Raw genomic sequence first — 22,146 nt, 5'->3', positions numbered from 1 at the left:
TACTATTACTAATTCTTTTGCTTTTAAATATCATAATAAAATAAATAGTTAAGAGAAAATGTAGAAAATTTCATGAACTGCTTCTCTCTATTGCGAACCAATACCTGAAAGCAAAAAGTGTGACATCACTCATCACGAATACTTCTTTATTATCAATCCCATAACTTGGTGGTATGGTAAGAGAATTTTCAAACCAAGATTCAATTATCAAATCACACCAGGGATGATAATGAATCCGATTCAAATCGAATTCCATTCCATATCTAATAGAATGAACATCATATTAAAAAAATAAATTAATTTAGACAAAAATAATTAGTAAGTTTTAAGGAGAGAGAGAGAGGTATTTTGAAATTTGGTATTTCAACCATAGTAATATTACAATCAACTATTGATAAAATTGATTGTAATCTTTTTAGTAAATAATCTTACACTTTTGAACTATCTATTTAAATTTTGATGAATATTATTTTTTATGTGGTCTCTTATCTATTTAAATGATTCATTGGTATGATTACTCAACGAATTGTACTCACAAATTTACAAATAGTAAAAAAATCAAATTGATATAACAACAAAAAAAACCTAATCAAAATAGTATAAATGTGTGAAAATTATAGGTTGAATTAACAATTCTTCAATCAAACTATCAAAAATTATAAAGATGAAAGCTCTGTTATAATGTAGAAATTAATGATATAAAAATCATCTTAATAAATCTAAAAATATATTTTAAAAATAAAAAGTACAAAAAATCATAAATTAAAAAAATAAAAGATAAAATCATCTTAAAAACTATAAATAAATAATTATAATCTCACATATTCTCAAGTGTAATTTTACATGCAGTCTCTATTGGCAAATAAATTTTTACATATAGTCCCCATCCATGAAAATCTTTATTTTTACGTCCTAGTCAAACATCTTTACCTAATTGCCTATGATATTTTTAGGTACAAAAAGTATAAAAATCATTATAAATTCTCTTAAATTGAGTATATTAACTTAGAATCTAGTATACTTTCTATCAAATTGAGTACAATTCTTTTTTCACCTCAAAATATACTCGATTTTAGTTTAATATGCTGAATTTAATAGAAATTATACTCATTTTTAGACTATTTGTACCGAAAAATATGAGGATTAATTTCGATAAAAAATATGCTCGATCATAATATAGAGTACTAGATTATAGTGTAATTAGGGCTGTAAACGAGCCGAGCCGAGCTTTGGGGTGTTCAAGCTTGTTTGATAAGATAATCGAGCCGAGCCGATCTTAAAATGAACCAAGCTTTTGAAATGAGTGTTCAAGCTTGGCTTGGTTTATTTTTTATGAGCTTGAGCTTGTTTGAAGCTTGGCTTGAGCTTGGTTCGTTTAGATGTTATCAAGCTCTCAATTCAAGCTTGGCTTGAGCTTGGCTTGAGCTTGGTTCGTTTAGATGTTATCAAGCTCTCAATTCAAGCTTGGCTTGAGCTTGGTTCGTTTAGATGTTATCAAGCTCTCAATTCAAGCTTGTTTGATTGTTTGAAACTTTTAATTGTTTGATTAGTTATTAAGATTGATAATTTAAATTTATTTATTTTATTTTATTATTTATTTAGCATATTAAAAGAGTTTTATTAATAAATATGGTTCGTGAACATTGTTCACGAACGTTGTTCACGAACGTTAACGAGCTGAACACATATGTGTTCAAGCTTGTTTGTTTAGCTTAACGAGCTGTTCAAGCTTGTTTGTTTAATTAATCTTATGTATATTGAACGAACATAAACAAGCTCTTACCAAGCCGAACACCAAGCTTGTTCACGAACGCTTGATTCATTTACAGCCCTAAGTGTAAAGTACTGAATTTAACATATACTGACTTTAATAAGAATTATACTCATTTTTAAATTTTTTGTACTCAATTTTAAAATTTTTGTACCTAAAAAATTTAAGGGACAATTTAGGTATCAATATTTATATGAGGGAGTTGAAATTTGCATGCAAGGAATGGAAATAAAATTTTTTGGACATGAAAATTATATGCAAAGTTAATATAGTGATTGAGAATTTTTCTCAAATTTACCGATATCTCAATCAGATCGTATATCAAATTCTCCATTGCACGGAAAAATTATCACACGATAAATAAAAACTTCAATAGAATCAAATCAAACCGTTCATCTGTAAAATTATTCCGATTGTAAAAATTAAATACATCAATTATCTTCACGCCCCCACGTCCAACGCCCCCACGAGGTGTGATAGGGCAATATAGGGCAATATAATAATGAGAAAAACAATTAAAAAATCATAGTTCAAATCGAAGCAATATTTTAGAAATCAACTTTAAATGTACACTTCAAATTATTTGATATACTACCCTTTTTTTAGACAAAAAATAAAAAAAATTATTATTAAAAATCTCCTCATCTTCACCATCATCTAATAATAATGAACTTTATTCCATCTTCACCATGATAAACTTTATTCCTTTTTTACCAAAGTACATATACAAATTGTATTCATTGATTGTCCAAGACATAATAGCCTTAACATAAGTGCCTTGAAAGAGTACTAGTTGAGGTAAATGAAAACTTAACATATGCCAAAAAAAAAAAAAAAAAAAAAAAACATTGGCTCTCTATCCATTAATTAAAATCATCAGAAATATTTCAAAAAAATAAACATTCAACTAAAATAAGCTCACACCCTTCTTTATCTCTAAAGATAAGAAAATATTTATTTAATCTTAATTCATCAATTTAAAATTTTAACTTTTCTTAATTTGATAAGAATAATGAAATGAATTTTTGATTTATTATTCTTTTTAAAATTATTCTTTTTTGTTATTTATGTTAATATATATGAATTTTATGAAAATTTTATCTAAAAATATAATGATCAATTGTTTTCCCCCTTTTTAAAATTACTATTAAAAAATATAAAAAATATAAAAAATATAATTATCTTTTATAAAATTTTATTTTTAAATATAGAGAGATAAAATGCTACTGATAAAAATAATTAATAAAAGTAATAAGGTGTTAAAAGGTATTTTACCAACCATAAACTGTAAAACCCTATTTTGAGATAAAATAAACTACTTGATTAATAAACTAGTTGGATCAAGCGAAATAAAATTAATTGAATCTAACAATCCAGTAATCTCATGTTGCTGCCTCAGACCGTCCTAGTTCTCAATTATTTCAGCATAAAACAAGTGCTATAACTTGCTTTCAGCCATGTAAATAGTCATCATGGGCAACAGAGATGGCTGATTGATTCCAAGAGAAGACGGATCAATCAGAAGATTTAAAAAAACAAAGAAAACTAGCAGAAAATGTGTCAGATTGAACATTGACAGCACCATATGAATTTATCAGACAGGGATAACTGTATTTTACGAATATTCTCATCATCCACAAGATGGAACAAACAAACTTCTGAAAATTGATATAAAAAAAATGTAAAGCTCAGCAAATCCAAGAACAAACCAAAAGGGAAAAAAAACAAACATGAACAGAAAGAAAAAGAACAAACCATGGGAAATCTATCAGCTCTTCCTATTCATTTACAAGAAAGCATCATCGCAGCCAATCCAATTGGATGGGCTCCTTTCTAAAGATTTGCTCATCATTTAGAATCCCCAACATGAGCCAATGAATCAAATAGAAGATGGAAGATCAAAGAAACCAAAATATTGAAAGAAGAAGAAGAAAGAAAACAAGTGCGGCGGTTGATCGGTGTGGATGTGGTGCGTCGATATAAAAAGGGAGAGGATGAGCGAATTAGGGTTTCGCAGAGACTCCCGATCAAGCCCGTTAGTTGCTGTTTAGTATGGGCCGTGCTTAGCCTGGCCCATCAACCGTGCCACGCCTAGCACATGGCTATGATTCCAGGTCGGGTTCGACCACATTGAAGAAAAAAAATATGAAAGTTCTATAAAATTTAATAATTATATATTAATGAAATTTAATCATTTTACAGAAATTCCATCTTCATAATAATATAATTATAGATAAACATGTTTAAAACTGAATTGATTGGTTAGTGCATGTTAACTTATATACTTATGCTTAAGTTTTACGAAAATATTTATCCTATAATTTTAAAAACGAGTTCTTTTAGCATTTCAATCAATATATAATATATAATTATTGAATGCAATAATGGTTAAATCTTAACTTTTTATATATAATTTATAGTGAATATATTGCATTGATATATTAACACTTGATTATGGTATATTTATAAACAAAGTTAAAATTTTCTCCTATTTTACCCTTCATCCTCTTTTGCAATATATATTAATTATTTTCCTCCATGTATAGAATACATTTGCACCTTTCATCACATAAAATTTAATTAGTCTATCAAATCATTATTTTTATTTGGACCAATATTGTAAAACTTTATCAATCATAGCCTCATTTTAGTTTATTGGCTCATTTATTCACCAATCCATGGGATTAGTACCACCTTTAACTTGAATCGTGCCTTTGAAGAAAATTATTCAAGTGTTGTTTCAGTATTCTATTTTTTTAATTAATTATTTATTTATTTATTTTGTGGCAGCTGACTTATCTTCTTGTCTACTTCTAGCACCATAAGCTTCCTGAAATTTTTTATGTTAATCCCTAGCGTAGTAAGAAGTTGTAGTTGTTTCGGGAAAAGAGCGTTCTGATTATATTTTTAATTCCTTGTGATGACTCTGTATATGTTTTTTTCTTAATTCCCTTCTGGTTCCTCATTTTACTGCTTTTGGTTTGTACCAGTGTATTTGTAATCTTTGTTAGTTTTTTTCTTCCTTTTATGCTCGATTTACCTGATTTACCTCTATAAATAAGATCAATATCACGCCAGATATATGCCTCAAGATAATTGTTGGACTCCGTGGATGTTTTGATATGATCAGCCAAGTTGGTTAGGTCCTGCTTTGTATTTGATCTCTGTGTCTGAGTGTGCAGGAACTTAGGAGCGCAGGAAGTCGAGCGGAAGACGCAGCTAGCGAGAAGGGCGGCACGGGAAGGGAGCCAACGGGCTCGGTGCGTCCGAATGACGAGAGAGCTACGGAAGAGTACACTGGTGGGCGAGAAGAACGTGTGCGGCGTTCGAGGGACGTTAAGCATGGGAGGAAGGCTGCTCGAGGAGAAGGCCGGAAATTGGGTTCGGGTGATCCTTATTTCGGTTGGCCGAATAATCCAAACTATCGGAGCATCAGAAGCCAACGCAATGGTGCTGGAAAAGAAGCTCAAGCTAGAAAACCAGCTTGAAGGCGCCTTCATGAAGCATGAAGGCGCCCTCAACATGAAGGCGCCTTAAAGCTTGATGAAGGCGCCTTTAATAGGTCAGTTTTGACCGTTTGCGCTGCGGATAAAATTTTATCCGCTGACCGAGCTGGAGGCGCCTTGAACCTTGTTGGAGGCGCCTTGAACCCTCGGGATAGACTTCCCAGGAGCTATATAAAGACCCCTGGAGCTAGGAATTATTCATTCAACTCAGTATTAGATTTCCTAGCAACTGTTGAGCTTTCTAAGTGTGTAAAAGACTTCTCCGCCTTCAGAGAAGGAGTTTTCTTACAGCGCTTTTGATCGCCTTGGATTAACAACCGTCTTGGTTGTAACCAAGTTAATTCCGGGTCTTCTCTATTTCGTTTTCCTAAATTATTTTATTTTAGTGTTTCTATTTTTGAGTTGAAAGTTTGAGGAGGGTATAATTTTTATTTGCAGGCAATTCACCTCCTCTTATCGGCCTCCGCTGCACCTACAATTGGTATCAGAGTCAGACCGCCTCAGAAGGACTAAACGTCGACTGAAGCACAATGATCAAGACGATGGTCTGAGCAAATATTCATCCTCCAAAGATCGACGGAGATTTCGCTACATGGAAGTGAAAAATGGAGGTATTTTTTAAAACTAAATTTGATATACTTTTAATAATGAAATATGGATATACAGCGCCGAAAGATAAAGAAGAAAACACGTGGAGCAAGAAGGAGCAAGCCAATTTTGTCACTAACGGAAAGACTGAATTCCACCTGCTCAGCGTTCTACTATCTCAGGAGGTAAATCGGATCGGAAGCTACGACTCTGCAAAAGATCTCTGGGAAAAATTCCTGGAGCTTCACGAAGGTACCTCCGAAGCGAAGCTAGAGAGCCGCGACATCCTCCGGACCTAGTTGACGAACCTCCGGATGAACCAAGGAGAGAAGGTAGCGCAACTCCAAGCGAGGATTAAAGAGTTGATCAGCAATTAAGCAACATTGGAGAAGAAGTAAAGAACCGGGACTCGATCCGGTACGCGCTCAACGCCTTCCCTAGAATTTCAGAGTGGGCCTCCTTAGTAGATGCGTACTACATCTCTAAGGACTTCGAGGTAAATACTCTAGAACAATTGTTTTGTACTTTTGAACTTCACGAATCTCGAGTTACAGAGCCCAATGGAGTAGAGAAGACTAGTCAGAACATTGCCTTAAAGGCAAAAATAAACGGTTCTGACTCCGAAGCCTCGGTCGACGAATCCGAAGCGACACTACTGGTAAGACGCTTTAATAATTTTTTAAATCTAATAAATTTAGATCGCAGACAAAGAGGCATCAGCAAAGAAAAAGGATGATTCGTTGCTACAACTGCAACGAAGAAGGGCACATCAAAGATGACTGCCCGAACTTGAAGAAAAAGGGGAAGGAGAAGGAAAAGACAAAGTACAAGAAACCAAAATCATCCAAGCACAAGAACTTGAAGGCCACTTGGTCTGATTCGTCTTCATCCGAATCAGACGTCGAAGCTTTCTCCGTGTTAGCAATGATGGCTAACCATCTTCCCGAAGATGACTCAAGCTCCGAGATGAGCATAGATGAAGGGGGAGGAACATCAGAAGAAGAAAACTGCAGTGAAGGGGGAGCATCACCTAGTTAGGTAAGTAAGGTGCGTAATCTAACCCCTACTCAGTTATTTCTATTTATCAAGTCTCTTTCTAAAGAGTTAGATCAATTAGAAAAAGAAAATGAACATTTGAAATTAGAGAATGCAAAATTGAAAAATTGAAATCTGTTGCATGTTCAAATGTTTTTCAAAAATCTAAATTAAAAATTTTTGGTAAATTAAACTGGTATATTAGAAAGCATCAAGGTCAACTTAGGAAAATTCTTAAAACTTATGTACCCCCTAGATTTTTAATTAACCCAGTAGGAAGGAATCTATACTGGATTCGAAAGTCTTTGATAAATTAGAATTATTGAAGTTAGAGCTTACAGCAAGTAAATTAAACAATGAATTTCTTTATGAAGCTTTGTCTAAGGAAGTGGTTGTTGCTCCAATAACCAAGAAGGCCTTGTGCCTCGCCATGACCTGGAAGCCGAAATATCGGAATAAAATGTTTAATCCACTTTCTGGTAAAAGCATTAGAAGTTAAAATTAAATAATGCTTTAAAAGTTTTTCAAACTTTTTCTTGAAAACTCTAAAAATTCTGGTTACTTAGAATTTTTACTTAGAAATTCTTTTTAAAAATTCTAAAAACTAATTTTTAACTTAGAAAATTTTTCTGAAAAATTCAGTTTACTTGAAATCTTCAAAAACTTCAGTTTACCCCGTTTTTGCTATGATCAAAGGGGGAGAAATAGGTACAAGTTTAGAGGGAGTTAGGAATATTTAATAATTTCAAAATTCTTTTAGTATTGCAAATTTTTATTGCAATTTTTATGCTTAAACTGTTAGTTAGTAATTTCTTTAAATTACTATTTGTTTTTATATCCTAACTTGAACTTGGGTTGATACACATCAAAAAGTAGGAGATTATTGGACACCGTGGATGTTTTGATGTGATCAACCAAGTTGGTTACATCCTGCTTTGTATTTGATCTCTGTGTCTGAGTGTGCAGGAACTTAGGAGCGCAGGAAGTCGAGCGGAAGACGTAGCTAGCGAGAAGGACGACACGGGAAGGGAACCGACGGGCTCGGTGCGTCCAAAGGATGAGGAAGCTGTGGAAGAGTACACCAGTGGGCGAGAAGAACGTGCGCGGCGTTCGGAGACGTTAAGCCGGGGAGGAAGGCTGCTCGAGAAGAAGGCCGGAAATTGGGTTCGGGTGAGCCCTATTTCGGTTGGCTGAATCACCCAAACTATCAGAGCATCGAAAGCCAACGCAACGGTGCTAGAAAAGAAGCTCAAGCTGGAAAACCAGCTTGAAGGCGCCTTCATGAAGCATGAAGGCGCCCTCAACATGAAGGCGCCTTAAAGCTTGATGAAGGCGCCTTCAATAGGTCAATTTTGACCATTTGCGCTGCGGCTAAAATTTTATCCGCTGACCAAGCTGGAGGCGCCTTGAACCTTGTTGGAGGCGCCTTGGACCCACGGGATAGACTTCCCAGGAGCTATATAAAGACCCCTGGAGCTAGAAATTATTCATTCAACTCAGTATTAGATTTCCTAGCAACTGTTGCGCTTTCTAAGCGTGTAAAAGACTTCTCCGCTTTCAGAGAAGGAGTTTTCTTACTGCGTTTTTCATCGCCTTGGATTAACAACCGTCTTGGTTGTAACCAAGTTAATTCCGGGTTTTCTCTATTTCGTTTTCCTTAATTATTTTATTTTAGTGTTGCTATTTTCTAGTTGAAAGTTTGAGGAGGGTATAATTTTTATTTGCAGGTAATTCACCCCCTCTTGTCGGCCTCCGCTGCACCTACAATTGGTATCAGAGTCAGACCGCCTCAGAAGGACTAACCGCCGACTGAAGCACAATGATCAAGACGATGGCCGGAGCAAATATTCATCCTCTAAAGTTCGACGGAGATTTCGCTACATGGAAGCGAAAAATGGAGGTATATTTTAAAACTGAATTTGATATACTTTTAATAATGAAATATGGATATGTAGCGCTGAAAGATAAAGAAGAAAACACGTGGAGCAAGAAGGAGCAAGCCGATTTTGTTGGTAATGGAAAGACTGAGTTCTACCTGCTCAGCGTTCTGCTATCTCAGGAGGTAAATCGGATCGGAAGCTACGACTCTGCAAAAGATCTCTGGGAAAAATTCCTGGAGCTTCACGAAGGTACCTCAGAAGCGAAGCTAGCGAGCCGCGACATCCTCCGAACCCAGTTGACGAACCTCCGGATGAACCAAGGCGAGAAGGTAGTGTAACTCCAAGCGAGGATTAAAGAGTTGATCACGCAATTAAGCAACCTTGGAGAAGAAGTAAAGAACCGGGACTCGATCCGGTACGCGCTCAACGCCTTCCCTAGAATTTCAGAGTGGGTCTCCTTAGTAGATGCGTACTACATCTCTAAGGACTTCGAGGTAAATACTCTAGAACAATTGTTTTCTACTTTTGAACTTCACGAATCTCGAGTTGCAGAGCCCAATGGAGTAGAGAAGACTAGTCAGAACATTGCCTTAAAGACAAAAATAAACGGTTCTGACTCCAAAGCCTCGGTCGACGAATCCGAAGCGGCACTACTGGTAAGACGCTTTAATAATTTTTTAAATCTAATAAATTTAGATCGCAGACAAAGAGGCATCAACAAATAAAAAGGACGATTCGTTGCTATAACTACAACGAAGAAGGGCACATCAAAGATGACTGCCCGGACTTGAAGAAAAAGGGGAAGGAGAAGGAAAAGACAAAGTACAAGAAACCAGAATCATCCAAGCACAAGAACTTGAAGGCCACTTGGTCTGGTTCGTCTTCTTCCGAATCAGACGTCGAAGCTTTCTCCGTGTTAGCGATGATGGCTAACCATCTTCCCGAAGATGACTCAAGCTCCGAGATGAGCATAGATGAAGGGGAGGAACATCAGAAGAAGAAAACTGCAGTGAAGGGGGAGCATCACCTAGTCAGGTAAGTAAGGTGCGTAATCTAACCCCTACTCAGTTATTTCTATTTATCAAGTCTCTTTCTAAAGAGTTAGATCAATTAGAAAAAGAAAATGAACATTTGAAATTAGAGAATGCAAAATTGAAAAATGAAATTGAAAAATTGAAATATGTTGCATGTTCAAATGTTTTTAAAAAATCTAAATTAAAAATTTTTGGTAAATTAAACTGGTATATTAGAAATCATCAAGGTCAACTTAGGAAAATTCCTAAAACTTATGTACCCCCTAGATTTTTAATTAACCCAGTAGGAAGGAATCTATACTGGATTCCAAAGTCTTTGATAAATTAGAATTATTGAAGTTAGAGCTTACAGCAAGTAAATTAAACAATGAATTTCTTTATGAAACTTTGTCTAAGGAAGTGGTTGTTGCTCCAAAAACCAAGAAGGCCTTGTGCCTCGCCACAACCTGGAAGCCGAAATATCGGAATAAAATGTTTAATCCACTTTTTGGTAAGAGCATTAGAAGTTAAAATTAAATAATGCTTTAAAAGTTTTTCAAACTTTTTCTTGAAAACTCTAAAAATTCTGGTTACTTAGAATTTTTACTTAGAAATTCTTTTTAAAAATTCTAAAAACTAATTTTTAACTTAGAAAATTTTTCTGAAAAATTCAGTTTACTTGAAATCTTCAAAAACTTCAGTTTACCCCGTTTTTGCTGTGATCAAAGGGGGAGAAATAGGTACAAGTTTAGGGGGAGTTAGGAATATTTAATAATTTCAAAATTTTTTTAGTATTGCAAATTTTTATTGTAAATTTTATGCTTAAACTGTTAGTTAGTAATTTCTTTAAATTACTATTTGTTTTTATATCCTAACTTGAACTTGGGTTGATGCACATCAAAAAGGGGGAGATTGTTGGACCCCGTGGATGTTTTGATGTGATCAACCAGGTTGGTTAGATCCTGCTTTGTATTTGATCTCTGTGTCTGAGTGTTCAGGAACTTAGGAGCGCAGGAAGTCGAGCGGAAGAGGTAGCTAGCGAGAAGGACGACACGGTCCAAAGGACGAGGAAGCTGCAGAAGAGTACACCAGTGGGCGAGAAGAATGTGCGCGGCGTTCGGAGACGTTAAGCCAGTGAGGAAGGCTGCTCGAGAAGAAGGCCGGAAATTGGGTTCGGGTGAGCCCTATTTCGGTTGGCTGAATCACCCAAACTATCAGAGCATTGGAAGCCAACGCAATGGTGCTGGAAAAGAAGCTCAAGCTGGAAAACCAGCTTGAAGGTGCCTTCATGAAGCATGAAGGCACCCTCAACATGAAGGCTCCTTAAAGCTTGATGAAGGCGTCTTCAATAGGTCAGTTTTGACCATTTGCGCTGCGGATAAAATTTTATCCGCTGACCAAGCTGGAGGCGCCTTGAACCTTGTTGGAGGCGCCTTGGACCCTCGGGATAGACTTCCCAGGAGCTATATAAAGACCCCTGGAGCTAGGAATTATTCATTCAACTCAGTATTAGATTTCCTAGCAACTGTTGAGCTTTCTAAGTGTGTAAAAGACTTCTCCGCCTTCAGAGAAGGAGTTTTCTTACTGCGCTTTTCATCGCCTTGGATTAACAACCGTCTTGGTTGTAACCAAGTTAATTCCGGGTCTTCTCTATTTCGTTTTCCTTAATTATTTTATTTTAGTGTTGCTATTTTTTAGTTGAAAGTTTGAGGAGGGTATAATTTTTATTTGCAGGTAATTCACCCCCTCTTGTCGGCCTCCGCTGCACCTACAATTGGTATCAGAGTCAGACCGCCTCAGAAGGACTAATCGCCGACTGAAGCACAATGATCAAGACGTTGGCCGGAGCAAATATTCATCCTCCAAAGTTCGACGGAGATTTCGCTACATGGAAGCGAAAAATGGAGGTATTTTTTAAAACTGAATTTGATATATTTTTAATAATGAAATATGGATATGCAGCGCCGAAAGATAAAGAAGAAAACACGTGGAGCAAGAAGGAGCAAGCCAATTTTGTCGCTAACGGAAAGACTGAGTTCTACCTGCTCAGCGTTCCGCTATCTCAGGAGGTAAATTGGATAGGAAGCTACGACTCTGCAAAAGATCTCTGGGAAAAATTCCTGGAGCTTCATGAAGGTACCTCCGAAGCGAAGCTAGCGAGCCGCGACATCCTCCGGATCCAGTTGACGAACCTCCGGATGAACCAAGGCGAGAAGGTAGCGCAACTCCTAGCGAGGATTAAAGAGTTGATCACGCAATTAAGCAACCTTGGAGAAGAAGTAAAGAACCGAGACTCGATCCGGTACGCGCTCAACGCCTTCCCTAGAATTTCAGAGTGGGCCTCCTTAGTAGATGCGTACTACATCTCTAAGGACTTCGAGGTAAATACTCTAGAACAATTGTTTTCTACTTTTGAACTTCACGAATCTCGAGTTGCAGAGCCCAATGGAGTAGAGAAGACTAGTCAGAACATTGCCTTAAAGGAAAAAATAAACGGTTCTAACTCCGAAGCCTCGGTCGACGAATCCGAAGCGGCACTACTGGTAAGACGCTTTAATAATTTTTTAAATCTAATAAATTTAGATCGCAGACAAAGAGACATCAGCAAAGAAAAAGGATGATTCGTTGCTACAACTGCAACGAAGAAGGGCACATCAAAGATGACTGCCCGGACTTGAAGAAAATGGGGAAGGAGAAGGAAAAGACAAAGTACAAGAAATCAGAATCATCCAAGCACAAGAACTTGAAGGCCACTTGGTTTGATTCGTCTTCTTCCGAATCAGACGTCGAAGCTTTCTCCGTGTTAGCGATGATGGCTAACCATCTTCCCGAAGATGACTCAAGCTCCGAGATGAGCATAGATGAAGGGGGAGGAACATCAGAAGAAGAAAGCTGCAGTGAAGGGGGAACATCACCTAGTCAGGTAAGTAAGGTGCGTAATCTAACCCTACTCAGTTATTTCTATTTATCAAGTCTCTTTCTAAAGAGTTAGATCAATTAGAAAAAGAAAATGAACATTTGAAATTAGAGAATGCAAAATTGAAAAATGAAATTGAAAAATTGAAATCTGTTGCATGTTCAAATGTTTTTAAAAAATCTAAATTAAAATTTTTTTGGTAAATTAAACTGGTATATTAGAAAGCATCAAGGTCAACTTAGGAAAATTCTTAAAACTTATGTACCCCATAGATTTTTAATTAACCCAGTAGGAAGGAATCTATACTGGATTCCAAAGTCTTTGATAAATTAGACTTATTGAAGTTAGAGCTTACAGCAAGTAAAATTAAACAATGAATTTCTTTATGAAGCTTTGTCTAAGGAAGTGGTTGTTGCTCCAATAACCAAGAAGGCCTTGTGCCTCGCCACGACCTGGAAGCCGAAATATCGGAATAAAATGTTTAATCCACTTTCTGGTAAAAGCATTAGAAGTTAAAATTAAATAATGCTTTAAAAGTTTTTCAAACTTTTTCTTGAAAACTCTAAAAATTCTGGTTACTTAGAATTTTTACTTAGAAATTCTTTTTAAAAATTCTAAAAACTAATTTTTAACTTAGAAAATTTTTCTGAAAAATTCAGTTTACTTGAAATCTTCAAAAACTTCAGTTTACCCCGTTTTTGCTGTGATCAAAGGGGGAGAAATAGGTACAAGTTTAGGGGGAGTTAGGAAAATTTAATAATTTCAAAATTCTTTTAGTATTGCAAATTTTTATTGCAATTTTTATGCTTAAACTGTTAGTTAGTAATTTCTTTAAATTACTATTTATTTTTATATCCTAACTTGAACTTGGGTTAATGCACATCAAAAAGGGGGAGATTGTTGGACCTCGTGGATGTTTTGATGTGATCAACCAAGTTGGTTAGATCCTGCTTTGTATTTGATCCCTGTGTCTGAGTGTGTAGGAACTTAGGAGCGCAGGAAGTCGAGCGGAAGACGCAGCTAGCGAGAAGGACGACACGGGAAGGGAGCCGACGGGCTCGGTGCGTCCAAAGGACGAGGAAGCTGCGGAAGAGTACACCAGTGGGCGAGAAGAACGTGCGCGGCGTTCGGGGACGTTAAGCCGGTGAGGAAGGCTGCTCGAGAAGAAGGCCGGAAATTGGATTCGGGTGAGCCCTATTTCGGTTGGCTGAATCACCCAAACTATCAGAGCATCGGAAGTCAACGCAATGGAGTTGGAAAAGAAGCTCAAGCTGGAAAACCAGCTTGAAGGCGCCTTCATGAAGCATGAAGACACCCTCAACATGAAGGCGCCTTAAAGCTTGATGAAGGCATCTTCAACCGGTCAGTTTTACCGTTTGCGTTGCGGATAAAATTTTATCCGTTGACCGTGCTGGAGGCGCCTTGAACCTTGTTGGAGGCTCCTTGGACCCTCGGGATAGACTTTCCAGGAGCTATATAAAGGCCCCTGGAGCTAGGAATTATTTATTCAACTCAGTATTAGATTTCCTAGCAACTGTTGAGCTTTCCAAGTGTGTAAAAGACTTCTCCGCCTTCAGAGAAGGAGTTTTCTTACTGCGCTTTTCATCTCCTTGGATTAACAACCGTCTTGGTTGTAACCAAGTAAATTCCGGGTCTTCTCTATTTCGTTTTCCTTAATTATTTTATTTTAGTGTTGCTATTTTTGAGTTGAAAGTTTGAGGAGGGTATAATTTTTATTTGCAGATAATTCACCCCCCTCTTGTCGGCTTCCACTGCACCTATAATAATGTAATTGTTAGATAATCAACCGTATATTTGTAATATTTGTTTATGTTCATTTTTTTCTTACCTTTATCGTCAATTTACCTTATAAATAAGATCCATAACACTATAGATGTATGTCACAGGATAATAATGTAATGGTTAAACCCTTGAATAAATAATCATTTATAATCTTTGTTTATGTTCGTTTTTTCTTCCTTTTATAGTTGATTTACCTCTATAAATAAGATCAATATCACTTAAGACATATGTCTCGGGATAATGATGGAATGATTAGATTCTCCATTGAATAATTAAAAGATCTAAAATTTGAATGACGGATATAATGTACTACTGAAGATTTTTCCATTAATGAAAAGTATGCCTAAGAACAGTCCTAAGGACAATAGCTATTTAAAAGAATCTTCATAAGTGTTTACCGATTTACTCTAATAATCATTAATCGATGGAAAATTTTCGTGAAATTAAATCGGTCATTTAGAATTACTTGATTCAAAGAGGTAGGTATTAATGTCAACTAAAAAAAAATCAATCAAGATATCAAATAGCATGCATGTTTTTCCTCCTAACCATGGAACTAATTTCAGAAACTCCATTAGCAACTTACTGTACGTTGTTATTGCCAAGCTCTTCTGATCATGGCTCAGCTCAGCACGAAGAAAATGAACCTAAAGAAGCAATAATGTCAACTAATCATCCCGACAGACTGAGCTTACACAATTCGGAATCAATCACGTTGGACAAAGTATTAACTAATCTTATCCCTAAAATTAAGAAAAGCCACTCTAATTACTTTCGAGTGAAATGCTAACAAATCCTATCGCTTAAATTAAGAAAGTTTTTATATATATAAAAACTCTTTCTGATTTCTCGTCCATTGTCGTGTCACTTTCCTCTCCATGTCTTTGACCTCTCTTATTTATGCACCTGAAGGTGATGCCTCTCATGATTCATAACAATTACGATACCGTTTCTTTTTTGTTATGTTAATGATTGAGATTTAAGCTCTTGTTCATGATGTTATTCGCTTATGGAGGTGGAGTTCATGTCATGAAGTCCTTGGTATCTCTAACATCTCTGCACCTTCAGTTCTTTGATGCAATTCCTGTGTTTATGGAATACTTAAGCTATAAAAATTATAGCAAATTGTTTTTGGTCAGAAAGATTATAACAATGCGACGTCAAAAAGGTTTGTGTATATTAATTTGTCTCACCAAACCAATGGTCTCATCCTTGTCGATGCCTTGCTGGAAAGTGCTGCTTAAACTAAAAACAATATCGTGTAGAACATGGCCCCCATTCAAATAACCTCTCATCCTATCACATCGTTAATTATTTAAAAAGTGTTAGCTCAACGCAGAATTATTATCCTAATCCAGATGAAGCCAACCTAATAACAATGTGTTTAAGAAAATTATTCTATCTTAAAAAAGGGAAATATATTTACAGAAAAAGGTTAGGAATGTGCCTTAAAAAAATGGAATCCATTTCGTTCCTCTGCTTCAACAACATAAATAATGAGAAGCAACAGCAGCAATCAACGAAGGAATCGATCGGCGTCAATGGCGATGAATGGTGGTTATTGCTTCCAGAACGGAAGTAATAATTGCAGTAGTTCCTCCGACGCTGCCGCTACCATGATCACTTTCGACGACGGCAAGGCAGAGCGCTCTCGACCTTCCCAACATGGCCTCGATCTTGGCCTCCCGTTGGATAGCCGGAGTCAGTGGGCGGAGGGCCACGCCGCCCGGCAGGAGAAGCTGTTCAGAGGCGTCCGGCAGCGGCAGTGGGGGAAGTGGGTGGCGGAGATCCGTCTGCCGCGGCGGCGGGCCAGGGTGTGGCTCGGCACCTTCGACAGCGCCGAGGACGCCGCCATCGCGTACGACATCGCCGCCTACAAGCTGCGCGGCGACGCCGCGCGCCTCAACTTCCCACACGCGCAGCAGCAGCAGCAGCAACAACAACAACAACACCGGAGGCCGCTGCACCATGCGGCCATTACAGCGCTGCTGGACGCGAAGCTCGCCACCGGCGACTCAGCCGCGTCGTCGCCGTCGCCGGCGAAGAAACAGAAGAAGACGGGGGGCGATGAGAACCCGGCGTCGGTCGCCATCGCTGGGAAGGAGGCGAAGAGGGATGACGCGAGTGGGGTGATGTTGAGCAGAATGCCTTCTCTTGACATGGACATGATTTGGGATTCTCTTCCTCTCATAACCACGGCGGCGGCGGCGAATCTCGATTAATTGCATTTAGATTCTTTCGGCATAGCTTATTTGATTAAAATGTGTTCTTGAGTTGATTTGGTATTGCAAAAATAGTCAGAATTCTGTGTGGAAGAATTTGTGTTCTTGAAATTTTTTATTTTATTTTACTGAAGGTGTGTTAGATTGCTTGTGTTGTGATTGAATCAAGGTGTTAATATTCGGTCTAAATGATCAAAGAAATATGCAAATACAAAAGTATGAAATTTATTATGCCTCTTGGGATTCCTTCTAATACATGCATACAATAAAGAAATATTGAAATTGTTTCCTTGCAAACAAAATTTCATTGTTTATAATCAATCCTATTATTTGTCATGGAGTGTCACAATAAGACACCCGCAGTTTTTATCCCGGGGCTAGGGCTATGATACCTCTTGATATTCCTTCTAATACACCAAGAGGAGGAGCTCTGACCATTACCTTATTATTATGGGGTTCCATTAGTAGAGATAAAGGATATCATCTTTTATTTCACGTAAAAATCGTTCTTTTATGCTTGAATTTATGGATCCGCCACTGACCGGAGTAACCCTCTTCTGGCGACGACCTCAGACATCAAGCGGACGACGGCGACCTGGCCAGGGAGGTTCACGGTCGTCCATGTCGGGCCGAGCCAGGAGCGGTTCGTCATCAAGACGGATTGTATCGGGCACCCGCTGTTTCAGGCGCTGCTGGACCAGGCGGAACTGGCGTACGGATTCGCCAGCAACGACCCGCTCCAGCTCCCATGCGACGTCGATCTTTTCCAAAAGGTCATGTGCGAGATGGAGAAGGAGATGGCGGCGGTGACCGCGTCTGGCGCGGGCTTCTGCAAGTGCTACAGCGCCGGGTCGTGTCACCAGCTTCTAATTAGCTCCTCTAGGCTTATTGTCGCCGGCGGTTTCTAGTCGTCGGCGATGCCTACAGCTGTAGTGAGTGTTACACCCGTTCACATCTATAATTGATAAATCAAATCAGCAAAAATTGAGTTTGTCCACTTGTTTTTAGTTTTCAATTTATTTGAATATATACAGATTTAGCAATAAATATTGAAGAAGATGAGGCGAGTCGAACTTGAATGTCTTTAAATTTTATTCATTCATTTAATTTTTAGCTTCTTAAGTTTATCTACTAAAGAAATTTATTAAATTTGAGCTTTTAGTCGAGTTGAATAAGTTACTATTGTTTATATAATTCAATTTATTTGACTATTGATCTGACAAACGAAATCAAACGGGAAAAGGTTTGGAACCAATATGGAAAAAAATTTAAATATTAAGAAGTCAATTATATTTTAAGTTTATACATTTCCTCACATATTAAACCATTTGCATATTTCCCATCAATTCAAGATTTAAATTAAAGTATAAAAGCAAATATCTGAACAAGTCAAAAATGTCCAAATATATTAATATTATTTAAATTTGACGAGTAAAGTTTATTCAAATAGCTTAAATTTTATAAATACTTATAAATTCTATAAAAATATGGAATTTGCGGAACAAATGTATATTAATGGTGACAATTTCTGATCTGATATAAAAACACGATGCAAATTGAATATGAAAAAAATTAGAGTAGAATCCGATCTTATTGGATTCAGGTCAATCTGATTGATATAATTAATAAATGTGTCAGATTCAAATTAGATTGAAATGATTCAATCATAATTCACGAATCCGTTTATAATTATTTTTAGATCGGGTTCCAGTCGTATTCTGATTGAGTTTTGATTAAAATGAATATATTTAATAAAATAGATCTTTTCGGGTCGGATTCGAGTTAAGATGAGCATGTTTATATAAATAGGTTATTTTTGGATTGGATCGGGTTCAAATTAGATTTGAATTGTGAGTTGTTTCAGGTTGGATTCGGATCAAATATAGATAAACGAATCAGATTCGGATCGAATAATTTGACCCGAAATATTAATTAAGTTAGAACCTATCCATTCGAACTCGACCCGAATTGTTATCCAATTGCGCATGCATATGCTATCTTTAAAAACATGATATCATAGAAAATCTGATGCATTTTAATACAAAATCAATTTATAGTGAAATTTCAAGTATAGCATGCATCTAATTACCGTGGCGTGCTTCAAATTAACACACTGAACTATTCATGTATTCTTAATTATGTCGTACTCCTCGTCCTAATTGATCTGGTCTAAAAACTTAGTAGAGATGATGGGTTGGATAGATGATTTTATTATTGACCATGAGAATACTTTAGAATAGAGAAGAAATGACATCTGATACGTTGTTTTTGCATACTATAAAGAGAACAAAAGGGAGCATTAGAATAAGAATCAAGGAGGGAAGATCTTGGTGTAGACTCCGATATTCAAATTAATACAACAGTTGAGCGAAATGTGGATAAGAAAATAAATAGTAGATGCATGTGTATTCTAACGCTATAAAGCATACCTAGTCAACGGAGAGAATCCCTTTTTATACTGACCCTTAGAATCCTGTAATCATGAAGTGTTAGAAAATGTCTTGTGTCATAATATGTCAAGTAATGGAATGTGTATAGCTACCCTTTGAGGAAGGTTCTGTTTTATGCATATGAATCATCTTTTGTAACTCTCGTATTAATGAGACGGTTGAGAATGTCAGATGTCAAATAATGCTAAGTAATGTCAGGCAATGAAAACTGCACGAACACTCTCAAAGGAAGGTTTTGTTTCCTGTAAATGCCTTTGTGGTGGAATATTCTCTGTCAAGTAGTTGTTATTTTCTAACAGATTATTGTGATTCTCTGATAATGTTACGTTGTCTTCTGGAGGCCGATCGACTGTATGCTGGGAGGCTGGCAAGAGAAGTGGGGAACAAAGTCCCTTAAGTTTGATCGACTCTTTGGACGACCTCTCATATACTGAGAGTTGTCTTAACGCTGACATATGGGGAACTATGCCCTGTAAGGCTGACTGACCCTCTGGCCGGCTAGCCATATGCTGAGAGTTGTATTGCAGAATCAGGGAACTGAGCCTCATATGCCCGATCATTGTAGGAGTCGACTGAGTTTATTCTGTGTGTATTGGCATTAAGTGGGGCGCTGAGACACTTAAGTTCGACCGACACTTTAGATCGTCGACCGATTGTATACTGAGAATTGTATCGTAAAAATAAGGAGCTAAGTATGAGGTCAATCAACCGTATGTTGAGAAACTTGCCCATAAGATAAAAGAAGTTGCTCCCCGTGGCTCCAACCCAACCAAATTAAAGTTCATCCGAATTTATATTGAAGGCCTCACTTCTAAGTGGTAATTTATCTTGATAAGTGCAGCTTTACTTTAATTATTACATCATTTTAACCATCAATTTTATATTACCTCTAGATTCCCTTACAAAACATACTATATCACTAACCTCCAAACTCCTTGATCAGACTTACATATACTTTTTAAGTTCATTACTTTCAGTTTAGGTTATCCGCCTCAAGCTTATTCTATTCATAATTAAGCACAATAACCACCATCCACATCTATATCTCCACCAGCTCTTGGAATCTCTCCATTGCTGAGCTCGGGAGCCCCAGCAGGACGTTGATGCTCTTCCTCTCCTTGCCATGCGCCAGGAACAAGCTCACTTCCTTTTCAGGCAGCGCCACCGGCCCCGACTGAATCGGCTTGCCCCACCCGAAGTCCGTGGTGTGGAACGACAGACGGGACCAGGTGGTGATCAGCAGCGTCGCCGTCAGCGAAGGCCGCGCCCTGGTCGCCTCGAAGTAGTCTATGGCGGACCGCATGTACTCCTCCGTCACCATCCTCACCGCCTCCTGCACCAGTCCCACCGCGAATCCCAGCGGCCGTTCCAGGAGCTCCCCTGCCGTGCACAGCGCGTTGGTGAGCATGATGCCGTTGCCGAAGTAGCCCTTTGGCAGCGGCGGCTCGAAGCGCAGACGCCCGTCGACCGCGAAGAGCAGCTTGGTCCGCTGCCCTGCGCGCAGCCCCAGCGCCTGCGCGCGCGCGCGCCACACGAGGCCCGCCAGGGCCTCGAAGGTGGTGCACTTGGTCGGCGAGCCGGCGCCTTCCGTCGCCCGCCGCTTCACCGCCTCCAGCTTGTCGGGGTCGAAGCAGAACGAGCGGTACAGCATCTCCTCCTTCTGGTACAGCGCCGCCGACTCCGAGACGTCCTCGATCTCCGCGAACTCGTGGTGGGGGAAGCCGATCACCGGCGGATCGCGCGCCCGCAGAACCGTGCGGTCGACGAACGGCGGCACCGACAGCGGCAGCCCGCGCGCCGTCTCGCCCCACGAGTTCACGAACTCCATCGCGCCGAGGCCGTCGAACATGCAGTGGTTCATCGACAACCCCAAGACGAATCCCCCGCAAGTAAAAGTCGTTAACTGAATATACCGAATTAATCAATTGCGATCATCGACCAAATCAAATCAAATCAAATCATTCAAGAGCAAGATCAGACCTGAACAACCAATGGAGGTATCTCCAATATGTTCTTGGCACCAGGAACGTTATAAACGAGCTTCCCCAGCGTGGCCGGATCAGGCTTAATCCCAATGTCTCCGATGTCTTCCATCTCGCAGTCGGCTTCAGCCTCGACGAACACCGCGCCCTCGCCGGTGCAGTCTACAATCAACTTCCCCTCGGCGCTGAGGGTAAGGCGACCGGCGAGCGGGTAGTAGTGCACGAGCACTTTGGCCAGAGCCTCCTTGATCACCCTCGCCGCCGTGCCGTTCCCCTTCTCCCCTGACTTGAAGCTATAAATTGTCTGCACTACAACCGCAATGTTCTGATCCAGGTTGCTGAGGAAGTAGAGGCCCTTCTGTGTCTCCTCCGCCGCCGGCACCACTAGAGTTGCTTCCCTCTGCTTTACGTTCAGCTCGGCAACCTGATCAAACGTAGAGAAAAATTGTATCGTAATTATTCAACCTATATATATATAACGAGTTGAGATTGCAGTACCATTTCGATAACTGAAGAACACGAACACGAACTCGATGCTGTCGATATGCAAGAACTAGAGAGGATCGATGCTTCTTGATTGTGGGTTAGCAAATGGAGCTATTTATAGAAGGGAAGCCATGCATGGCGCTCACCTGTTTAACTGAACTGACTAAAGAGACTGAATTCAAAGATGAGAAGGCCGCGGTAGCTTGTTGTTAGGGTTGGAGGATATATGTTCGAATCTAACGGGCCATGGTTGGGGTTGGTCACTGCCATGGAACCAATCAACCAAACGCAGCTACTGAGTTAGTTACAGCAGCCGGCCATACTGTGGTTGGCCTCCTAATCAACACGTAACAGTGGGTTGCGTTTGACTAATTCAGAAAAGAAGTTAAATTATTGAGTAAGAAGAAAAGCAGAGAATCAATATGTGAAATTATTTAATGATAGATCTTTAGGTCATGGTTGATGCATGGTTCGGTGAACAAACCAAAGGAGA

The 22,146-nt window shown here is 38.5% G+C and overlaps 3 protein-coding genes and 2 non-coding genes across 5 annotated transcripts; 2 read left to right on the top strand and 3 right to left on the bottom strand.

Annotated features, from left to right (window-relative positions):
- Window positions 1–3,163: 3,163 nt before the first annotated feature.
- Window positions 3,164–3,249, bottom strand: LOC122022163. Its single transcript, XR_006122889.1, has one exon. It is a non-coding gene; the product is annotated as a small nucleolar RNA snoR20a (small nucleolar RNA).
- Window positions 3,250–3,324: 75 nt separating this feature from the next.
- Window positions 3,325–3,413, bottom strand: LOC122022156. Its single transcript, XR_006122884.1, has one exon. It is a non-coding gene; the product is annotated as a small nucleolar RNA R38 (small nucleolar RNA).
- Window positions 3,414–16,054: 12,641 nt separating this feature from the next.
- Window positions 16,055–16,735, top strand: LOC122019013 (ethylene-responsive transcription factor ERF062-like). The gene has a single exon (XM_042576523.1). It carries the CDS (start codon window positions 16,055–16,057, stop codon window positions 16,733–16,735), a length of 681 nt encoding a protein of 226 aa, XP_042432457.1.
- Window positions 16,736–17,185: 450 nt separating this feature from the next.
- Window positions 17,186–17,643, top strand: LOC122019012 (auxin-responsive protein SAUR71-like). The gene is made up of 2 exons (XM_042576522.1): window positions 17,186–17,190; window positions 17,283–17,643. Exons 1-2 carry the CDS (start codon window positions 17,186–17,188, stop codon window positions 17,641–17,643), a joined length of 366 nt encoding a protein of 121 aa, XP_042432456.1.
- Window positions 17,644–19,997: 2,354 nt separating this feature from the next.
- Window positions 19,998–21,844, bottom strand: LOC122018674 (omega-hydroxypalmitate O-feruloyl transferase-like). Its single transcript, XM_042576069.1, has 3 exons — window positions 21,666–21,844; window positions 21,166–21,591; window positions 19,998–21,088 (listed from the first exon to the last, which is right to left on the bottom strand). Exons 1-3 carry the CDS (start codon window positions 21,666–21,668, stop codon window positions 20,225–20,227), a joined length of 1,293 nt encoding a protein of 430 aa, XP_042432003.1. The 5' UTR covers window positions 21,669–21,844; the 3' UTR covers window positions 19,998–20,224.
- Window positions 21,845–22,146: the final 302 nt, after the last annotated feature.

Source organism: Zingiber officinale, chromosome 9A (assembly GCF_018446385.1).
Source record: "Zingiber officinale cultivar Zhangliang chromosome 9A, Zo_v1.1, whole genome shotgun sequence".
In the NCBI taxonomy this organism is placed as follows: Eukaryota; Viridiplantae; Streptophyta; class Magnoliopsida; order Zingiberales; family Zingiberaceae; genus Zingiber; species Zingiber officinale.
This window is presented reverse-complemented; position numbering and strand designations above follow the sequence as displayed.